The 16,489-nt window shown below is 44.3% G+C and overlaps 1 protein-coding gene across 4 annotated transcripts in view; it reads left to right on the forward strand.

The window, feature by feature from the left end:
• The window catches only part of ANKRD13B (ankyrin repeat domain 13B), a 279,821-nt gene extending 269,953 nt beyond the window's left edge, over positions 1-9,868 (forward strand). For all 4 annotated transcript variants that reach the window (XM_085860510.1, XM_085860511.1, XM_085860513.1 and 1 more), the window contains one exon: positions 8,019-9,868. In XM_085860510.1, coding sequence (XP_085716636.1) covers positions 8,019-8,403 — 385 coding nt within the window. In that variant the 3' untranslated portion in view covers positions 8,404-9,868. The remainder of the gene's footprint in view (positions 1-8,018) is intronic.
• The last annotated feature ends 6,621 nt before the right edge of the window (positions 9,869-16,489 follow it).

The following is a 16,489-nucleotide window of genomic DNA, read 5'->3' on the forward strand; positions in this document are numbered from 1 at the left end:
TGTCCTGTTACGTCACGGCAAGCCTACAGGGAATACTAAAAGGGTTTACGCATACACACTTACCCTAACCCGTCTCCCTATCTAATTACGTGACAATTATCATTTCCCCCTTAAAGAAATGGACATTTACTAGACAACTTATCACCACTGAATTGCTACTTATTACATCGAGATCCTGGTAAACTCGAACAGCATGGCATACCTAATTAAACATCCTAATTACCCTTTGAATGCATACCCCCCTCAGACGTAACAATATATATATATATATATATATATATATATATATGTATATATACATATATAATATATATATATATATATATATATATACACACAAACTGTATTTGTATATTGATTGTTACGGAACTAGGTTCCGGGATCTACTACAAAGGGGAGTGCCTCGGTTCCTCCCAGACTCCTGGACCTGAGGCCAGTAGTCTACTGGAAGATATATATATATATATATATATATATATATATATATATATATGTATATATATATATATATATATATATATATATATATATATATATATATATATATATATATATCTTCTTCTTCTTTCGGCTGCTCCCGTTAGGGGTCGCCACAGCAGATCATCCGTATGATCCGCATAGTGATTTGGCACATGTTTTACGCCGGATGCCCTTCCTGACGCAACCCTGGTCACCTCTTACGACACAGGGATCTGGTACACCTATTTTAACCGGGGTATACACCGGCCCAGTACACTGGTACTCATTTCGCCGACCTCGGAAGGATGACAGGCTGAGTCAACCCCCTGGTGTATTAATTCAGTGGCTCAACGGGGCTTGAACTCAGGACCATTTGGATCCCAAGCCGCTGCCCTAACCACTGCGCCAACACCAGGCTTACACACACACACACACACACACACACACACACACACACACACACACACACACACACACACACACACACACACACACACACACACACGCACACACACACACACACACACACACACACACACACACACACACACACACACACACACACACACACACACACACACACACACACACACACACACACACACACACACACACTGCTGGATGGCTTCCATGGGCACTCTTGGATCTATTCGAGAGCGAGATGTACAGGTCACAAAAAAAGGACAGTGGAGCCACCAACCATGGTTTCGCCCATATTATGAGCTTGTCAGGATGGCACACCACACAAAATCATTAATTTATGACCATCCCATCATAACAAAGAGAGTCATTTCTACAGCAATTCCCTACTAAGGGAAATAACATTTCTTCCTGAAATTTATTTTTAATTCAGAGAGAGAGAGCACGACTCGAAAAGACTGTCCCAATGTGATTTTTTTTGTTTACGTGGTCGAAGCTTGTGGAAGAGCGAGTACACTGAACAGATCAGGACATAACAGGTTGAAAAAGGAACAGTAGAGAGAGGTGGGAAACACTAACAGGAGAGTAGAAGGCCAATATGAATACATAGTTAGACTTGGACAAACAAAGTATGTGGTAAGAAATGAAATGGTGGGGGGAGGGGGGGCTGTGTGAGAGGATGGATAGTGGAGGTGAACAGTGATCCTGGATTTCGGTAGTTTCACCAGAAGAGTGTTGATGGTGGACTGTGTGTGCTATACAGAAACCTGGGGGGAGACGGGGGCGGGTACAACGAACAGAAAGAGCAGAGGGTGCAACACAAGAAAGGAGGACATAGTAGACAGAGACCACCGACCTGTCAGCGATGGCAGAGTGATAGTCCCATCGACTCAGCTTTGTCGTGGGACATTCCAATAATCTTGAAGGCCTTGGTTTCCATGTTGTCAAGCTGAGCAGGATGTGAGGCACGGGAGTCAGCCCAGAGGGGAGAGCAGTACTCCAAGCTGCAGATTTCTGCTTCCTTGAAATGATATTTTGATATGGGGATCAAGGTTCATTGAAGCAGTTAGCGATAGAAGGGTGAGGTTGACACACCAATAATGGAGCAAAGGGGGATGTGTATACAATTGGGCAAGGAACTAACAGACAGGCAGCTAAAAAAAATGAGGAACATAAGGTATGGATGATAGCTCGTCTACTCTTCACGAAGGACACTGTGGGATCTTTAAATTCCACCATCGAATACTGGCAGATGGGACACCTGTTTAACATCGAAACTGAGGAGGATAAATGGCAAAAGGTACGAACAGAGAGGAAGAGATGATGAATGTGAAAAATAGTGCAGAATGGACTTAGGAGAAATGGACATCCAAAAAATGGACTTAGGAGAAAAATCCCTAAGAATAGAAAAGATCAGGACATAAAATAAGTGATATCACGAGATGGTGATGGCTCACCAATTTGAAGTAGTGGACGGAAGCACAGGACCAGACAGACTCAAGGAGAGTATTTCACAGTCATGAGAAGGGATAGACAAAATAGTGGATTTGAGCAATTTGCGACTGTGGAGGATAAAGTATGGGTTGTTGGCCAAGAGAGAAACCTCGTTGGGCTTGTGAGGTTCGAGCAATGGATACTTCCAGAGCGTTGGCCGTATTAGGAATGCCCTTTCATATGAATGGAATTTACTTGAATTGACTCACCCCATGTTTTTGAACAATCTGGTTTGTACAGTCGTAGGTTTTAAAAAATAGAAAAACGAAAGGGCTTCAACCAAAGGCAAACCACATGCTGTGTGGTTAAAGAGCAGGTTGCGGGTCACCAAACATGTTCTGAAAATTTATCAATACTCGTGCATGCCCGTAGGTGCGTGGCCGTACGTTAAACAAACAAAAAAAACTTTCAAACCGTGTGCCAGAAACAACAACCACACAGGCCGTTCCTTCACTCGTGTGTGCCCGTACGTGCGTGCCTGTATGTGCTAAAAAACAACAACTTTCAAACCACAAGCCAGAAACGACAACCACACAGGCCGTTCCTTCGCTCTCGCGTTCTCGCGACAACCACACTTCCACACACAGAGTTAATTAAAATCAAGTTTACCTCCGTCTTTGCTTGCCATGACATTTGCTGCCATGTAACCGGCACGGCCCATGATGTCAACGTCGGCCGGCCGCGCACCGGCCTACTAAGCCACGCCTCCGCAGCAACGTGCCGCAGCAGTTGGTAAAGAAATGGCCACAGCAACGTGTCATGTCATTGGTTGGTAAATATATGGCCATAACTTGGGAAGCACTTGTCCGATTAATATCAAACCTTGAAAAGGCACATCCTCAGGTCCCCAGCAATATATCTGGCAAGTTTCAATTAGATCGAACCAGTGGTTGTCGAGAAACAGCGGTCACAGACAGACACACACACACACACACACACACACACACACACACACACACACACACACACACACACACACACACACACACACACACACACACACACCTGGAATTATAGATAGATGATTATATGTGCATTAAATAGTTCGATGCAAACTATTGTGGTTGCCTAACTTTTGGGAAAATTAATGAAATTTAACTCCGAAGTTGTTATTTCTCGAGGCTGTTGAAAAAAAACAGCCGCGTGCCCATATATGGATGGTGACGTCACGTTCTCCAAAACAAAGCGGAAGCTCACTCTTTCATTGAAGAAGTGTCCAGTTGAGCGGGCCGTTCTTTCGCTTTTTTTGAGCTTGCAACTGTCTATATTATCCTTTTTTATTTTGAATTATTGTAGAACAAAGTTATTTGGATATTTGTGCATCATGCCTCATACACGTGTCGTCATGTTTTGCGAAAATGGCTGGAAAACGGGTAATCGCTCCCACCGATTCCCGAAGGAATCAAACATTCGCTGGCAGTGGATAAGATTTGTACAAACAAAACGGGCGAATTTTCCCTGCCTTTTAATCGTTTAAACAATATCTTTGTGGAAAAAGCGCTGCGGCCTAGCATCTAGTCAAGGCGCCCTAGGCCCTGCGCGCCATCGAACATAAACCCGATAAAATATCGGAATTTTACAAACTTCACAACTACCGAGTGTTAAGCATCCTAATCGACTGCAAAAACCGAAAACAGAAATTGAATTTAGAGTGTACGAGGTGCAGTGGGACGCAAGAAGCACGCGGGCCAGCATCTACTCCGCTTTATTGCGCGACCAGAAGCACACTCTTGCCACCCCTAGCGGGCGAGGCATGATATACGAAAACCCAATCACGTGACACAGCACACTCCTCCCCTCGTAAAATGACCCGTCACACAATGAACGGACAATCACAACATGACCATCTGAAACCCATCAACACTCATAATCCTCCAAGTACCGCGGCCGCACCCTGACCCGCCTTGGACGGGCAGCGCCACCAGACAGCCCAGGCTCAGACGCCTCCCGGCTCGGTCGAGGTGACCCCCTCGCCGGACTCGCACTTCCCGCAACACCAGCCACCCCCGACCGCCCAGCCTTTAAAACGAACCCGCAACGTCGATTGAAGCAAAAATCTCAATTCACCACAGGAATCCACGGCATTATTTTAAAATTATTTTGTCAAAGTCATAAAACCGTAATATTCAGCCATCCATGAACAATCTTTACATAATCTGACAGCTTAACAAGTCAGGCATGTGATGATAACCTTTATTGGGATGAAAAATGATTTTTAAACCTCATCTTTGTGGAAAAAGCGCCACGGCCTAGATCTAGCCAAGGCGCCCGTGGCCGTACGCGCCAGGCGCCCTCAACTTGAAACATTCACAACTCGACGAATAAAAGGTCAAATTGCACCAAATTTACCTTATTCTTGCGAGCTCACGTTCCCTGTTAGTGCGTGAACAATCCAACGCTTGGCGAATTCTGCTTTGCAATGATAGGAAGAGCCGACATCGAAGGATCAAAAAGCGACGTCGCTATTTACGCTTGGCCGCCACAAGCCAGTTATCCCTGTGGTAACTTTTCTGACACCTCTTGCTTAAAACCCAAAAAGTCAAAAGGATCGCGAGGCCACGCTTTCACGGTCTGTGTTCGTACTGAAAATCAAGATCAAGCGAGCAGCCGCCCTTCTGCTCCACCGGAGGTTTCCGTCCTCCCTGAGCTGGCAGTCAGTCCTGACACTTGTACACGAAATAGACCGTTTTCTTGTTCTTGCAAGTGGCTCAAATTTATATGGCTCAGGGCCAGAAACTCCATAGTATAAATTCCCATCATCCTCCGACTCGTCCTCAGCAATATCGGAATGAAAACACTCAATTTCATCGCCGCTGAAATCACTCTCTGATTCGCATCTCGCCATTGTTCACACGCTGTTTCCGAACGTTCACGAAGTTTTCGGAGAACGTGACATCATAGCAGCTTCGGTAACTTCCGGACTGTTTTTCGATCACTGACAAAAGTTTTGACTTGAAAGTTAATTTTAGCATATTTTGAGTTTCAAATGTAAGAAAATAATTGCCCAACGATTATTAATGTGATTACAACCTTCGAATCACGCGAAGTCGTCAGCGACCCAAAAACCTGCTCTTTAAGTTGCTCCAAAACTCGCGATTCTTGCCTTGTCATATTTTGTAAGCTGTCACCATGATTTGAGGAATAAACCTCCCCATGTTTGTTCATCTGCTTGGAAGGTGTAAATCACGTTTCATACAAATTCACTGCATTAAAATAAAAATAAAAATTGAGCGTGTCAAAGCTCGTGGAAGAGCCAGACGGATCAGCACACGACAGAATGAAAACCAGTCGGTCATCTCGGATCTGATCTTGATAGAAAATGGAACGGAATATGCAAGTCATCATTCTTTATCTGTGTGCCAAGTTTGAATAAGATCGGTAAATACAAGACCGAGAAATGGTCTTTGGTCAGATTGTGAAACAAAATGATACGCATATGTACGCCATCATATTTTGTCTTCGTGCAAAGTTTGAACAAAATCAGTCAATACATATCTGAGATAAGGCTGCGGATGGATGGACGAGACCCAATCCACAACGAGGGCTAATAACAGCAGAAAGAGGGAAGGAGTCATCAAAACAGCAGAGTTGAGGGACAAAATTGAGGAAGACTTGCACAAACAAGGGACATGGGGAATAACGAGCGCAAGGGGAGAACACACGGGGTGAACAAGATGGACACAACCGCTTGGAGAGGTCAAAAAGGTCATGGTTGCAGATGGGGTAAGACTTGAAATGGTGGTGAACAACCGTCTTAAAGCCCTGGAGGTAAGGATGAGATTGAAGAGATTGAGGAAGTTGGTTCTACTGGTGGGGGGGGGGGAAAATGAGGACCGACTGAGTGGAGGTGAGCAATGAGTTTGGATTTTCGAGTTTCAGCTGAAGTGGGCTACTGGTAGATGGCAAGCACCCTGCAGAAACCTCGGGGTGGGGGGGTACAAAGCACGGAAATAGCAGAGTGTGCAAGACCAGAAATGAGGCGAGAGAAGGCAGAGATACCACAAACCTGTCTGCAATGCGAAAAGGATAGGCCCATGGACTCAGCTTCATAATCATGGGACATTCTATTGATTGTGAAGATTTTAGTTTCCACGGCGTCAACCTGAGCAAGGTGTAAAGCAAGCATGCCACCCCAGGGGGGAGCAGTACTCCAAGCTGTGGATTAAGGTCTTGTCGGTAGATAAAAGTTCCACCGATTATTTTTTTTTTTTTTGCATGACAGAAGATAATTTCCTGAATTATTCATCATAAAACAGATTAAATGTATGTTGGATGAGGCTATTTTAAGCCATAATAATGACAGAGGGTGGTCTTGTAGTCGTATATGGAGAATATTGTGTGCAGTTTTGGTCACCACAATTCAGGAAGGACATCCAGTAGATGCTATAGAGAGGGTTCAGCGCAGGGCTACTAGATTGATTCCGGGCCGAGCGAGACTCAGCCTTGAGGAGCGGTTGCGAAGAGATATGATAGAGATGTTTAAGATAATGAAAGGTGGAGATAAAATAAGTGTGGAAGAATTATTCAACAGAGTAGACAGTGATAGGACCAGGGGCCATAGCTTGAGAGTAAAGAAGGGGAGAGTTTAGATGGCAGTAAGGTAGGGGACTTTCACTCAGAGAGTAGTTAATGCATGGAATGGTCTCCCTGGAAAGGTGGTGGCAGCAGAAATAGTCGAGAAGTTTAAATTAGAATTAGAAAGGTACCTGGAAGCATTGGAGATAGAGGGGTGTGAGGATATTGGCAGGACTTTCAGTAGCTCAAGAGTAGCTCGGGTATAGATGGGTGATTGTGTGCATCTCAGCGGAGTGTCATGTCTGAAGGTCTCGTCAAGGGATAGTGTGTGGTTGGTGTTGTTTATTTCTCACCAAAGTATAGCCTTCGCCCACCCTCCTCAACCCCCAAAAAACAATCGGAGTCAAGGGCCCAAAATAGGTATTTGCTCTTACTTTGGTTCATTCTGCTAATTTTGTCCCACATTGACTTCCTTCTCAGTATCATTATTCTACCAGGTGAGCGCACCCAGTGGTATTGCCCCCATTTTAATTCTCACACCCTTGGCATATCACGGAGTGTGCCACATTGTGTCATCCCCACTCCTCCCCTCATTCCGCCAATGCAATTACCTCGTTTTGATGGATATATTTGGTCTGGTTTTGGTTTGGCGCAGGCATGATGGGCCGAATGGCCTCCTCCTGCATCCACTTTGCTTGTTATGAAAGTGTGGAGGTAAAGCTGCAGTGCGTATGTCATGATGGAGGTTTGGGGGAGGTGTGTGTGTGTGTGAGGTGGGTGAGGTTTGTATAAAATGATACCATGTTGACTGACACATGTATGTTATAATTATATAATATGTCCTCTTACATTGCTGGTATTTAATTTACATTCCTTACAATGCTCCAAACATTAGAACAGTCCAATCATTCTCGTATTTGTGCTTTGATTCAATAATTTGTTTGACCAACTGGCCTCAAGAGATTCAGCCAATTTAAGACCACAGAATTGAACTAAATCAGACCAAAGGAGGATCGATTTCGCTGCCGGTTATCGTTTCATCCACCCCCAGGTCAGTAGGACATGTACAGACAGCTCTTTCTGTTTCATCGCACAGTTCATGATCATCCCTTCCTTGGTTGTTCTTTCAGGCCTAATGCGAAGCCCGCGTCCTCAATCACCTCGAGTGCAGTCCACCATCCCATTCCACCGATCAGTCCTCGTCCTGGATCATCTCGTGGAACACCTCACAGGACGAGCGTTTCACTTGGCCGGGCCAGGCTGAAGGGTGGCGCCGGTGTACAAAGCGGCCCGGCCACTAAAACTCTTGTCGGCTCGCCGGTGCAACGCAGGCCGACAGGCGTCGACAGCAATGGCGCGACCAAAGCAAAGGGAGGGGAGGAGTGGACAGACACGGTTAAAGGCAGCTTTGCCAAGCAGCTGCGCTTTGCCGTGCATCTCTCAGCGGGCGAGCACGAGGAACGGCCACACAGGCAGCGAAGAGGAGGAGAGCGTGGCCAGAATTGTCCAGGTTGAAGCGTCCTCGAGTCGCAATGTCAGGGATTCCGTTGAGAAAGGCTTTTACAGCTTGGGATGTGGTGTTGTATTTCTGATAAACCAGAAGCATAGAATTCCACTTGTGGTTAAGATACAAGTTGGCCTATTACCATTCATTTAGCCTGTCACGTACCGTAGCCTGGCCCACTTACCCACATGTGCGAGATTGAGCAATTTTAGGAATTTCTAAAGTTATTTTGTTCTTGCTGTTGTTATTGTTGTTATGAGCAGTTGGGGGGGGGGGTGTTAGGGTAATGGTGGTGGGAGAAGCAATCAATGTTTTTTTTTTAAATACTATTAAAATAGGGTTAGAATTATTTTATAATCCAATCTCCATAGGACATCACCATGAACCACCATCCTTAAGGTGCAGTTTGGAATGGTCACGTGGATCTTCCCAATGTAACATGAATGTCAGTATTGGGCAACAATGTTTCTACCCCAATAGCTTCAACGTTAGAACAAAATGTTTAACACGAAACTTGTGGAAAGATACTCAAATTCAAGCCAAAACACACACCGTCAATACAAACAAGGGTGCTATCAACAACAACAACAAAAGGAATAAACCCATACCAGCCACGGGTAGGAAGAAGAAAAAGTGTAAATGGAATAACAAAGTTTAAAAACAACATAAAGGGTTTAGAAGTAAGAAATAATGAGAAGAAAGGCCAGCAAAGATAAGTGTTAAGTGTTTTGCAGGCCTCGTGTATCAATCAACAGCAACACGAGAGGACATATCATTGGAACTCACCGAGGGATTCCTGGGTGTTTGTGAGAAGCACAAGCATTTTGCTGCAGATGCATTAGGCCTCCATCTGGCCTCCATCAGTAATCTAATATGTGGCAACAATTCCTCATCAGTCACCTTCAAAATCCACTGAAATCTGCGGGAGAGAGCGATGCTCAAGACAACAGGGCCGGATTTAGGCAGGGGCAAGCTGGGCAGTTGCCCAGGGGCAATTGTGTCAGATTGCCTCCACATATTTCATGAAAAAAAAATTGTAAGGAAAAATGTATTTGTGAGTGCCTGAACGGTACAAAATGGTACAAAATACACAACAAAAAAGTTGGCAGTTAGTGGAACAGATATAAGATATTCATCTATAACAGATATAAGATATTCATCTTATCTCATTCTCTATTTTATATAGAAGTTCAGATTCTTTGTTCTTGAAAAATATACTTTATGGATGACTGTAAATATGTCTTGTCACCTTTTTAGTACTCGAAGGTAGGGTGGGCATCCACTACTGAAGGCTGCCCAGGGGCCACCACTTGTCTAAATCCGGCCCTGCAAGACAAGTAACACTGTTTGAGCTTTTGTCATTCACGGACGTAGCTGCGACGTCTTCATCACCAAACAACAATCCTTGTTCATAACAAAAAGTCACAGCGAATTGTGTCGGTATACAGTTCCTTTGATAAAGATGTACAAAATAAACCAGGTACTTTGATTTGTAACTATTCAACTGCAGTTTCATTATCCGTTCCACTGATTACATCATGGAACTTTGTTCCTCGACGTATCTAATGTGGAGCATATCATATCAGTATGTTGGAAACATCAGTTGGAGTACAGATTTGCCCCACTTTGTCCATGAAGATTTCTTGAAATGGTACTTCTTTAAACAAATAGTTTTATTTAAGGTGTAAAATACAGGTATGCTGACAATTAAGTGACCGTAGAAGTTGTAGTAGCGAAGCAACCAAAGTGTATGCATCTTCCGTACAAGTTTATAACAAACTATAGTTAGAGCAGATTTGAAACTTCGGGGCTTCAATAAACGTTGTGCGATAGTTGTGGTCTTTTGGTTCATGAATCACACCAGTTGATCGGTGCAGTGGTGGTCTATCCGTTGGGATGTTGGATTGGAATCTCAGAGTTAGTGGGTTTGCAGTCTCACCTTGAGGACGTAAAGCGAGTCGGTTCACCACTCAGGAAAATTGACATATCACTGTTGGATTGTCGGGAGTAACTCAGCTGGCTCATTGATGACCTTCATGGTAAGAAAAATATGCCTGTCCACCTGGTCCGACTCTGGTCTTCATGTGACGCATCCACACTGTGCTCGAGTCTCATTACCTTGACCTGGTGCTGCAAATCGTTCTGAACGTTCCGAATGAATAGTCCGGGAGCCAACCGATCAAAATTAAAAAAAAATTGCCCGGTCTGCTATAAAATTTTTGTGTTGATTTTCATAAAGAGACACCCTTTGAGTATATGAAAACCAATGTTGGCAATGGTGAAACTCTTGCGCAACAACACAGTCAACACTTTTGCGAGCCCCCTCTGATAACAAAATGTTGGCAAAAGCGAAGATGTAGGATGGGGGTAGGGGTAATTCATATTGTCCTAAAATCATAACCACTAAACCTATATACACAAATGACCCCTCATATTAAAGAGGAGTTCATTTCCTATATCACAATTGGTGTAGATTTAACCTACCTACAATTGACAAGGTTATATGTCAAACAACAAAAGATTTATGCAACTCAGAAATGCTTGACTATCAATGGGGTCAGGAACAAGAACATACTTTTACATGCCATGGTTTTAAGGAAGATAAAATTAGAAATGGATTAACACAATATTGTGACATGAAACATCCTCTTCAGAGGAAGAGTCACTCTCTGAAACAACTCCACCACATGAACCTCTCTGACGAAGGCATATGCATGTCACTCAGCAAGGCACAGCAGCCTTTTTGCATGAACATCGTTTCAGACATTTGGATAATTTGCACATGCAAGACACCGTTTTGTCTATGTTTGGCTTGGCTGGCTTAGACATGAGAATTGGGACCAGTTTTCCATTGATAAGGGTTCTGCCAAATGTTGTGGCTGGGGGAAGTGCTCGGTCACTGAGATGTGCACGTCTATACAGAAGCAATTGATACAATGCTCTTAAAACAAGGAAGTAAAACGCATCTTCTGTTGCTGGCAGTGACCTAAGGTCTAATTTTGAAGAGACAAACATATGCTGCCTGAGGGTATCCAAACAGCTGAACCCTTTTTGGCCATGCAGAGCAGTCCAGTATACTCTGGCCTCATCAATGACACATTCTGTTGCTGCCATTTCACTATCTCTTCCAAAATCAACAAGGTGGGGAAGGTTTCCTATCAGTCCCAGAGAAACCTGTGCCGCTCTTCTTTTCACAGGAACACAGGCATCATCCCAACTGACTGGAAGAGGGGCCTTGTTGTCCCTCTCTGGAAAGGGGAGGGTGATCGCCAAGACTGCAACAACTACCGAAGGGTGACGCTGCTCTCAGTGCCGGGCAAGGTCTTTGCTCGGATAATTCTTGATAGGGTTTGCCACCATCTGCTTGAGCACCAGCGTCCAGAGCAGTCAGGCTTTACACCAAAGAGGTCAACGATTGACCGTATCCTTGCACTTCGTGTCCTCACCGAACACAGACGAGAGTTTCGGCAGGGGCTGCTTGCAGCCTATGTTGATCTCTGTAAAGCGTTCGATTCAGTGAATCGGGATGTCCTCTGGAGGATTCTTGGTCTTCGTGGGGTGCCACCAAAACTGATCGATCTGATGTCTGAACTCTACTCTGGTACTGAGAGTGCTGTGAAGTGTGGTGGTACCATCTCTGACTTATTTCCAGTTGTTACTGGAGTTCGTCAGGGATGTGTACTTGCCCCCACACTTTTCAGCACTTGTATGGACTGGATTCTAGGGAGGATGTCGGAGAGATCAAGTTGCGGTGCATCGTTTGGCAATGTCAAGATCTCAGACCTTGATTTTGCAGATGATGCAGTCATCTTTGCGGAGACTTTAGACATCCTCTTGGGGGCCCTCGAGGTGCTGAATGAGGAGTCGGAGCCGTTGGGATTACGGATTTCTTGGGTCAAAACTAAGATCCAGGCTTTCGGTGACATCTTGGATGCTGCTGTCCTGTCTGTGTCTGTTTGTGGTGAGGATGTTGAGGTCGTGGAGAGATTCACTTACCTTGGCAGTGATATTCATGTCTCCGCAGGTTGTGAGCCGGAGGTCAATAGACGTCTGGGTCGGGCCTGGGGAGTCATGGATTCACTGGATCATGGGGTGTGGCGCTGCCGGTACCTGTGCGGGAGGACGAAAGTCTGAGTCTTCAGGTCCTTGGTACTTCCAGTCTTGCTCTATGGGTGCGAGACTTGGACTTTGACCAAGGATCTGAGACGGAGACTTAATTCCTTTGGTACCAGGTCTCTTCGGAGAATCCTTGGCTATCGCTGGTCGGATTTTGTGTCCAACGAGCGGTTGCTGAGAGAGACTCGGATGAGATTTGTTACCTGCATAGTCCGTGAGCGTCAGCTGCGGCTGTATGGACATGTGGCTCGTTTTCCTGACGCTGATCCTGCTCACCAGATTCTCTCAGCGAGGGAGTCTCATGAGTGGGAGGCCAGTGGGCCGACCACGTGCCTCATGGTTGCAGCAGGTTGACCATCATCTCAAGGAGATGGGGATGGGCCTGGCATCTGCCTGGGGGATGGCCAGACGGAGGCCCCTGGAGTACCGGCGGAAAGTGGACGCAGCGACGCGCTGTTCTGGCACATGCTCACATACCTGACCTGACCTCTTCTTTTCCCCTTCTGAATGGGTAGCTCACTGTGTCACATCCACACAACACATATGTGCACAGAAGTGTAGCTGCGACATCAAGAGGATTTTCTGGTACTTCTTGCTCAACACTTCTACCAGCTCATGAATAGGTAGGTATTGATTCTGCCGTTGTATCCAGAGTTCTTGCAATGTGATCAAGCAGCAGAAGTGATATATACACAGCATAATTATGTCTGTATCTGTTGCATGCACAACAGCTCGATGGTGATCAAGATATTCCACACAATACGCAAGATGAGCAATAATCCTTGTGTCTGCCTCTTCATGTTCTTCACAAGGTAAGTCCAGAACTGAACTTGATGCTGATGTGATGGAAAGAGTGTGACCTTTGTTTTCCATCATACTACCAAGAATGATGGTCACTCCATCCGGAATAGCTTCAGGACTCTCACAAAGGGAAGTGCCAATGAAGTTCTGAAGATTTCCTTTATTTCTTGGATTCTTCATGAGTAAATTCCAGTCCGGAATTTCTAGACTCTTGGATGGTGAGAATTGTCTTGCCTGGTCTGTCTGGTTTCTCCTCTGCTGCTCATCACCCTTCAAAGTATGGCTATCATCAAAATCATACTGATCAACAATGATGTTGACACAGTTGCACATTTCAGGTTTCAACTGCAGGATACACCTGCTTGCGAAGATACAGCTGGGGAAGTTCACCAAATGTTTTCGCACCCATTTTTTGGTATTTATTTACAAATGCCATTGTGTCTACCAGATAAACTGTGTATAGGTCACTCTGTGGTAATGATGGCAGCTGTAAAACAACATCCTGCTCAGCTTCAGCAATTAGCACTGCCACGAAATCAGACTCGTTGCCTTTGCGCATTACAACCCCCTGTGCTAAGCGTGGATCAACCTCAAACAGGGATGATGGATAGTCTGTCCACTCATGGGAAAATGCAATCTGTCTTGTGACTGGGTCGGCATCTCGATAGAAACACAGCACACGTGTAGTTGCAGTCTCATCTTGATAGATCCTGATTAAACTCTGTTTCCTTGATGGTTTTGATTTCTTCTGTGAGGAGAAAGTTACCAGCTTCAGTGGTTCAATCTTAATAGAGACCACCTCTTCTGCTTTCATAATGGCTTCCATGCCCTTAGCTTGAGCATGGACCAAGTCTTTTGAAGCAGTCTTCTCACTAGTTGCTCTATTGAGCAGAACCACTTGGTTGTTACACTGGAATGGGTTTATCATCTGCTGGCATATCACTTTCTTGATCTCCTCAACATGCATATGTTCTTCTGTTGCCTGCTTCTGTGTTTCTCCATGATGAGTAGATTCCTGTTGGCCTAGATTAGCCATAGACTTTATGTTCTCTGATACAGCTGTGAGAAATGGTGCTGTTTTCACATATTTATCTCGAGCAGCTGGTGCCTGAGATATGCGTTTGAACAGAGATGTCTTCCCTTCATTGTTGTATGTCTGCTCGAGGGCCATGTCACTCCAAACACCATTGAATTTTCCTTTGGAAGAGTGAACTGTGAAGTACCCAACCTGGATCCAGCAAACCTTAACCGAACTGTGTTCAATAGAGTAAGAGGATTTTGGGGGTAGGGGTAACTTTGGTTGACAAAAATGTTAATTTTCTCTTTAAAAATTGATAGAACTCAATCAAATTTGCTGTTTTAATTAGCCATGGATACCATGTTCATATCACATTAAGAGAAATTAGTATTCTAATGCAGCATCTGCCTATGATAAGAAAAGTTCTAAAGGCCATCTTCAAAAAACGTTATTTTTAAGGCATTTTTCACAAAATTATGTACTTTTACGAGGTTTACTTCCACAAAGGCAATTTTTTTTGTCATTTTACAATGCACTGATTGAATTCTTACATTTAGTTCACATTTATTTTTCATGAATGTAATTTTTTAATTTTTTTAGAAATTTTATTGACAATTGCTGTTTTATCAAATTTTTCAAATCTTCCTCAAACAAAAACGGCCGCCAAAATTTTTCGCAAGAGCTTATGAATTGCCAACATTGGTTTTCATGAACTGCAAACATATATCTAAACATCCTGGGGGTGTAAAATTTTATAGCAGAGGCTGTAAGGTCCAACCCTAAAACAGCCTCGTACACAGGTTGGCTCCCGGACTAGAAGTCTTACCCTTCTGTATTTCCTTCAATCTTCTTCCCAATTTGGTGAACCGTGGTCATGTGCAGCCCTGAAACTGCATCAAATGACAATTTGTATAAATTGAGAACATGCAATTTAGTTTGATTGAACCATGCTGCACAGGTATGTCGGTAAAGTGGAACCGAAACCCGAATCGTTTCCAGGCAGTGAGGAATAAGTTTGTGTGGAAGGGGAAAGGTAATGGTAATAGTTGCTCTCGCAGGCTGCCCCCACCGCTACATTGTGATTACATCGATTCTGCAAATCAAGATAGAACTTAGGACTTCTTAAATCCATTGTCAAGATGTTATAGCAGGAGCTGTTCATGTTGTGTCATGTGAAAGTCCGTTGATTTGAGAAGACTTTGCTTATCGGTCTCATTTGTGACCACGATTGCTTTGGAGAAAGCTTGTGACGGTGTCTTGTTCTGAGCCTTTTATGTAGTGATGGGTGTTGCAAGACCTGGGAGAAAAGAAAAGAAAAATGTTGCATGATAAGTTTCTCGTCACGTAGAGCCACGAAGGTCGTTGCTACTCTAACCTCCTGGATAAGTCATCGGGGTGGTTTTGCTGAGCCGTGGATCAGATCTCCAGTATATATGGCCTTGAATCATCAGACATGACACTCGGATTTGGTATGCTCACTCAGATAAGCATCGTTTATAAATTCTGTAATAGAAACCGAAGCACATAAGTTATATGATTACTGATCTTACAAAGTGCCAGATAATTTTAGGAAGATCATAATATTTGAAAAGGTGAGGTTTTCTTTCTCCTTTTTAACAGGTCCTGCAAATAAAATAATTTTGTAGAATGCTCATCGTAATTTTGACTTGGCTGCTTTTTTTTTTTTGTAGAATGATCACTTTGTGATTGACTTGGGTGCTCCATTTACTTTTCATGCTTCAACTTAGTGATTTATGGACAGGTTGCGCCTACCTGGCACGCCGAAGGCCACATCAGAAAGAGCTCAGAGTCCTCATCTGCAACACATCTGGAGTCGAGGACTGGAGTCCAGCTTGGAGAGAGTGGTGCAATACCCACAATCCCCCAGTGCTTAAGCTCTTGGAGATAAAGGAGTTCCACTTGTGCGCATGATGCACAGCACCTCATGTCGCATTCCCGCTCGTTTTCTATTCCTCATGGTGCTTCCAAAGGGGGACATTCCCTCAAGGGTGCACGGGTAGAACGTGATGTCGGTGTCCTTATGGTAAAATGGATTAAAGAATACATTTTGAGCTTTGTGTTTTGGCTGTTGATTTTATTGCAGTAAATTAACTCTTTCCTGACGAGTTTTGTTCTCATCAGTGCTGCTGATAGCTCCAATG

The sequence above is a fragment of the Eptatretus burgeri genome, chromosome 16 (genome assembly GCF_056783735.1).
Source record: "Eptatretus burgeri isolate ZD-2024b chromosome 16, Ebu_testis_v1, whole genome shotgun sequence".
NCBI lineage: Eukaryota > Metazoa > Chordata > Myxini > Myxiniformes > Myxinidae > Eptatretus > Eptatretus burgeri.